General features: G+C 34.4%; 1 protein-coding gene across 1 annotated transcript; it reads left to right on the top strand.

Moving 5' to 3' along the window:
* Window positions 1-3,457: 3,457 nt before the first annotated feature.
* On the top strand, window positions 3,458-7,371 carry LOC106475927 (60S ribosomal protein L7-like; the record flags this gene model as incomplete). The annotated part of the gene is made up of 4 exons (XM_013936602.2): window positions 3,458-3,510; window positions 5,251-5,356; window positions 5,698-5,864; window positions 7,248-7,371. Coding segments are annotated over exons 1-4 (405 nt in total), but the record flags the coding sequence as incomplete, so codon positions are not given.
* Window positions 7,372-7,377: the final 6 nt, after the last annotated feature.

Genomic DNA, 7,377 nt, shown 5'->3' with positions numbered 1-7,377 from the left:
GTGGTGGTGGTGGTGGTGGTGGTGTTTGCTGCTGAGTTTTCTGAAGCTCTGCTCCTCTGTAATCGACACAGCTCTAGTCATCAATGCTGCTCCCTCCTTCACTACTACATCCAGTAGATGCCTGAATTCTGTTCAACCTATCACGGCCAACGGGGGCTGCCCAATCTTAGAGGACCTCAGCAACAGCTTGATGACAAATGTAGGGAGCTCCCCCACATCTGTTGCGTTTCAAGCAATGCATTTTCATTCATGGGTTTGGCTATGGTGAATGTCAGATCAGCAACAGGAGTCCAAGGATTGGCTGTTTAGTCATATCCTTTGCTTTTAAGGAAGTCCTGGCTATCGTCAAAATTATCCATTATATAGCTTCAAAATACTTCCAGGAAAATGGAAAAGCAGAATGGAGAGTCCCTAGCCAGTTGAAGAAGGAGATGGCCAGAATGATCAAGAATTCAATCTGCATTCAGGAGCCATGAGTGTGTGTGATATATGCAATTACACATTTTACTCCATCCTACAACTGTGATAACACTATTCCAATTCTACTATCACTAGCATAACTATCCAATAGGAACATGCGGTCTTGTCATCACTGTAGCCTCTACTAAACAAGCCAATTGACATTTTCACTCTACCAAAAGAGTATTTTTGATGATATTTGATCACACATTCGAGTATGTGGTTGAGAACCTGAGAATGGGATTCCAATAGATAAAGAAAGTTGACTTGAAACTGAAATCAGGAAAATGTTTACTTATATGTACAGAAGTGGAATTACTCAGTCATATTGTAGGAGGTGATGGAATGTCTACAGGCCCCACGAAGATAGCAGTGGTAAGACAGTGACCTCAACCTGTGAACAAGCAAAAAGTCTGATGTTTGTTTTAGTTTTGCATCATATTATAGAAATTTTGTGCCCAGCTTCTCAGATATAATACTACCATTACCCACTCTCATTAAAACTGTTAAAACCAAGTATCTCTTCCATTGCAGCCCCTTCAGTATGACCTCCATTAGCCTTTCATTAGTGATGTTAAAAGCAATCTTAGATGTGCTCTTGTCATTCACCTCAATCTGCAAGTATTCTGATTACAGAAATAAAGAGTTGAACAAACAATAACTTTGCAACATGTGCAGACATTCAGCTGTTTCCAGCAACAGAAAGGCGTCAGTGTAAGTTACTATATTCACTCTAAAGTAAGTACAAAAACACTCCTCGGACAGATAATTGCCTGAGCTAATGCTGCTTACTTTCTGGATAGAAAACAGTTTGTTTCATGTATGGGCTCTATAAACATGTTACAAATCATTGACATTCTAAATTTCGTCTGGAGAAAACCGTGAACACCATTTGTGGACATATGGAGATACTGTTAGTTCATTTTCTACACACAGTCATGCAATCCATCTTTCCTGGGCTCGATCTGGACAGCATCTTATAATATCAGCTCAACAGTTGCAAAGACAAAACTGACTGATAACTTCTGTAATATATCCAACTCTAGGTTACCAATACCAGAGCTGAGATCAGAGATGACTACATTCATTCTGTGAGTGACATCCCTTAGACACAGCCAGAGATCTCCTTAGCCACTCACATCCAATATATATCACCAGAACAAAACTGGTACTCACTGGTCAGAGTGATGATATTACTTGGACGACCTGATATACCACAATATCTATCAGTATTCTACCTGTTCCTGTATCAACCAGGAACTCAATATCTCACCATTTTACCCCTATAAGTACATACAAAGCTCCAACCAGCCCTAAGAGAATTGGGTTAAACACAACACCTTTCACTGCAAGCTGTCTTTTATACTCCCCAAGCCTGTGACGAGGCCTGACTGTGGCTTCTTTAGTTTTCCAGAGATGTAGTGATAGCATTTACCACTTGCTGTTGGTTTTCTTTGACCTGCTGCCATTGGTCAAAACAGATAGCCTTGTTCATTCACTGCTCGGCATAATATTGGTGCTGTTGATTCTCCTGCACCTATTTAGCTATCAGGCGAAACTGATCGCCTTTCCTATTTTGCTGCTCGCCAGAGTATGGTTAGTTCACTGAAAAGTGATTTAACATACTATAATGAGCATACATTTTGTTCCTCTCTTCCAGAACAATGTACTGGTGGAAGCATCATCTGTATAGGCTGTGACGTAAAAACCATGAAGGACCAGTATAGCTCTGCCTGTTTACTAGAAACTAGTGTGATTACCTAGCAGCACCAAGGTATGTGGGTAGTTGGTATTCATCATCATGGTTTGAGCTCAGCATGTTGGAGATACTTAGTTAAGACAGTCCATATGAGGAATAGCTGCTGTTGCAGGTTTCTCCCTCTACTGTGATTGGCTCAGAGCTACCACTTTTTACCTATTCTATGCAGAAACTGCCTCTGTAAGAGCGAGGGTATCTTTCACACTCATCTAATGAACCATTATTTTGTTTGGAAGCCAAACGTCGAACATATTCAATCCACGAGGATGTTTTTTTGCAAAATGCAGAAGCCATTACAGAGTCAATGCAGAACGCCTGAGTAAGTGGTCAGACTCCTAGTGGACACCGCATTTCTCTTCTGATCCTTGAAGTCAGTCAGATAGAGTGCTCGCTTCTCCACTGGTTTGAATTACATCCCAGTCTTCCAGTTGTGCCTCACTTAGATACTAAACTAAGTCCAAGACTGGAACATCCAAGCTAAGGATCAGGTGATGGATTGCCTGCTCCTGAGACCAGACATTCGAGGCAGTTACTCTGGTATGCCTGTACAGACTATTCCAAAAATGTTAGAGCAATCAATAAAACTGAAACATATAATATTAAACAAGAAGAACAAGGTTTTTAGGATTCGCGATATTAGGAAAATACATAGATTCAAAAATTAAATTAAAGATAAAAACAAGAAACTCTATAATCCGATCACTTTCGAAAGGTAGACCATATAGGAATATCATTTTCATAGTAATATATACTGCTAACATGTTTAACAATTAAAAGGATTATAATTTTTTCTGCTAAGTAAAAGCGCAATGTCATTAATGAATTCGGTTCACCACCACTTTAAGTTATTTGTTTCTATGAAATTCATAAGCTTGTGTAAAAGGTAAAGTGTTTTATAATTAGTCTATCGTACACTCCAAAAGTATCTGAAAAAAGTTGAAGAGTTCCATTAAAACGTCGTTCTCTAGACTTGTGTTTTTTCTACAACAGGCGGTTGCCACCCATTCCAGTGCACTCATCAAAAATATGATTTTTAAACATTTTAATATATAGAATCATAACATACATTTATATAATTTTACAAAACACAAAGATCAGTCAGGAGGCTTTCCACTATTTAATTTTTTAATTAGCTTCAATTTGTGGAAAGCTTTTTCAAATGTATTTATTTATTTATTTTTATTTTTTAACGTGAAAATATTTCAAACATAATTTAGGATATTGGTTGTATTTTCATAGGTGGCAGTATAACGCGGAATAAGGCCCTCTTTACGTTTAGCTACCATGGCGAAGTAAGTACAAATGTTGAATGTTACAAAATCGTGTTGCATCTCGTGATTTTTAAAGTTTTAATGAAGACTTTTAATTATAATGTATATTATATGTTTCTAAAATATATTTTAAATAATTTTTGTGAAATATATTCTCAAAGAGTAGAAATTGTATAGTGTTCAATGAATTACCTTCGCTAGTGACGAAAGGTTTTCGAGTGGTATTGTGTGAATGGTTTCTAATGTAGTAGTTACTAGTTATAACTTACAGACAGAAATGCGTCTTTAAGTTAGAATTCACGGCGCATGCTTAGTTTTCTTTTTAATTTGAGTTTTTTGAAACCTAAAAGGATTGTTTTAGCACACTAAAAATGTGAAGGAATTATTTTTGGAATGATTACAGCTATAAGCATAATATGTAAAGCGTTATTGATAGAATATAATGCAGTACTACTGTTAAATACTTACCAATTATTCATGCAGAAAGACACGGGATAAATTAATAAAAACCCAAGCGCTACGTGATATTATATGCTTAAACAGTCTAAACGTAAGTTTTATCAGCATTACATAAGTAGTAACCTATGCAATGTTGCCTGTAGGTCCTTCATTTATTACATTGTGACACGTATATTTACAGTCCAGAAAGCTAAGATGATGAACATTGCAAGTTTTATAACCACAGAAATGATAAGTAGCATATATAATTAGCATTTTGGAAATAATAACCTGAATGTTGCTTATGTAGTATGATAAATATGTATTTCAGTAAGGAAGCACATAATGTTAGTATACTACATGTTTTGATGAAGACAGACCAGCGTTTTGCCAAAACATGTATGTGCCATCAATAAAATTTTTCCTTATGCTTATAACTCGTTTGCCTAGCTATTATTACTATAAATATTAGTAAAGGCAATGTTGAGACTGAAGTTGAAAGGCAACAGGGATTGAACTTGGATGTAGACAGATATTAACCACATTAGTAAATATATCTGTGGATTAATTCAGCTATTATTTAAACAGGAGAGATTTTATTTAAGGAATTGACTCTCTTTATTCAGAAGTTCCAAGTCTTTGTGGTCGGTAGCTAAAACTGAAGTCCATTGATAAGATCTTGTGTCCAATAGTTTGATTGTGCAGATAGAAGAGGTACAGGGAGGGAATAGTGACCAGTTCTGTAGGAAATCCCCATGAATTAGTGCAGTTAAATATGATTTGATTCTGTCAGTTTGGGTAGCTTTGAGCTCAAAACTCTGTAATCTATTGACAGATTTGAGATCTAATTACAGTTTTGGACTCGGGAAGTTAAACCTTTTCGATTGATGTATTCGAAGATGTCCAAAGTCTTGTAAATTACTTTACTCCAAAAGAATCAATTTGAGGGTAGGCTGGTAAAAATCCTGATGAGTAATAAATTCGAATCGGGTATATATGCGCCCCATGCTTGGTATTGCTAATGCACTAAAATATAGCTAATGAAAAGGAAAAAAAGGGTCTCAGATTAATTTACTCTAATCTTGTGTAAAATAATTTAAGTGCTGTGGCTATTGAGGATTACATCCTGTTTTTTGATTATTCCGACTATTCAAGTCTCATGAGAGTGATCGATTAGTTGAATCTAAATGATTAATAAGCCCAAAGATTATTAGCAAACTCAAGTGATCAACCAGCTTCTACTACGTACGTTTTATTAAATTTTACCCTCTTTGATCATAGATTTCTTTGACCAAATCTTGATAAAAATTTTATATTGTTTAGGGAAGCGAAGAAGGTACCACAGGTTCCTGAATCTTTACTGAAGAAACAGAAAAAGAGGTTGGAGTTAAAGGCAAAAGCCTTAGACAATGTTATTAAGCAGAAAAAGGTTTGTAAATAATTCAAGACTGTTGTAAAACGAAATGTTAAGATAATTTCTTGTAGTTATTTATCATGTTCTACAAATACAGAATTTGTAAGTCACTTTGAATTATTCAACAAAATATGTCTGTAGAGCCACACCACAGTGTGGTACAAGGAAGCAGTACTGTCTACCTTGTTTCATGTTGATAAATTATCGTGACTGTGAGGTAAAATATGTTACACCATTTAATTAGGTTCTGTAGAGTCACACCACAGTGTGGTACGAGGAAGCAGTACTGTCTACCTTGTTTCATGTTGATATATTATCGTGACTGTGAGGTAAAATATGTTACACCATTTAATTAGGTTCGTCGTCAGAAAAGGAAGGAGATATTCAAACGTGCCATGAAATATGCTAAAGAATACAGGAGCATGGAAAGAACTGCCATCCATCTTAAGAGGATGACGAAGAAGCAAGGAAACTTCTTTGTTCCTGCCGAGCCCAAGCTTGCTTTCGTTATCAGAATTAGAGGGTGAGTATTTAAATATATTAATGTAATGAATGTTGATTTTCATACTGGTATCACCACCAGGGTTAATTAAAGGATTTGTAGTAGTAAATAATTTTGAAAAATTGATTTAATACATTGAGTAAACTACTTGTATGGAAATTTTACCAGAGATACAAGTAACGTTATTAAGACTTTGTGAGGTATATCACTTTTCTCTACCACATTTAATGCAAAGAAAGTTCTTTAATAAACTTTATGATTAGCATCATATCCAATAATAAGCTAATACTTTTCTTTGTGAGGTTTGTTATTATATTTGCTTTAATGTACATGACATCAGGTAGTTTTTATAGAGAAATGGTTTTGCTCATTGTGATCTCTGAGGGTGATATCATACGTAAGAAGTCAATATTTTTATGTTTTTATGAACACTAATAGAATTATCTATGATTTGAATTTGATGTGTATTGTTGTTTTTAAACATATGGCAAAACTTGCTCAAGTTAGCAGTTCATATGAAGAAAATATGATGATCATGAAGATTATGTTGCTGTATATTTTTTATTTCTGTAACTTTTATACCATTAAGAAGAACAATTCCACATTGGTTAACTCTTTCAGTAAGGGCTCGGTCGCTGGGACTGACCTCGTAACCATTTTGTGTTTGTTATAGTTTTCATGCTATAACTTTTAAATTAGTAAGCGTATGTTAATGAAATTTGGCAGATTATCAGTGAACATTACAATGCTTGCATACGCAAAATATACAATTGTTTATTAAGTCTTAAGGTTTGTAAAGCAATGTTTTTCTCATGCCATTTTTTTTTTCTTTTCGCATGTTAACTATCCAACATGTAAAGTAATTTTCATTTTAAGATTAAAAATACTTTTATGTATCAGACAATTTTCACATGTGAAATCTTTATAACGTCTAGATAGTTATCAAATGTTCTTAAGAAAAACTTTACATTTTATCTGTTATTTTCAGTAATTAATCTCTGTACGGGTTTAGTAGATTTGACTGATCTGGTAACCACCATAAAAAATTAAGAAATAAATATAAATTATGTCTTTCATTCTAGAATGACAACAGATTATAACATGAAAACATAAATGTTTAGACGAAATATCTTAAATCTCGTAATATTATACATTTATATGTATTTATTTTTATTATATTGACCTTTCAGCCGTGCCTGGCTAACAATACAGAAGTTATAATGACATGGCACACGTGGTCTCATGTTAGCATATCAAATAATACATAACTGACCGTTAGTCTGTACAAAGTAACTTGTCTTGGCTGTGTTTTAGTAAACTAGTATTTTGTAAAATACAGTCACATTTAAATTATTATACATTATATATAAAAATATATATTCTGATATTTGTGTTTGTTTACAGTATCAATGGAGTAAGTGTAACATATAAGTTGATTCTGATATTTGTGTTTGTTTACAGTATCAATGGAGTAAGTGTAACATATAAGTTGATTCTGATATTTGTGTTTGTTTACAGTATCAATGGAGTAAGT

The sequence above is a fragment of the Limulus polyphemus genome, unplaced genomic scaffold (genome assembly GCF_000517525.1).
Source record: "Limulus polyphemus unplaced genomic scaffold, Limulus_polyphemus-2.1.2 Scaffold9452, whole genome shotgun sequence".
NCBI classification, from domain to species: domain Eukaryota; kingdom Metazoa; phylum Arthropoda; class Merostomata; order Xiphosura; family Limulidae; genus Limulus; species Limulus polyphemus.
Note: the sequence above shows the minus strand (reverse complement) of the source record. Positions and strands in the feature narration are given on the sequence as shown.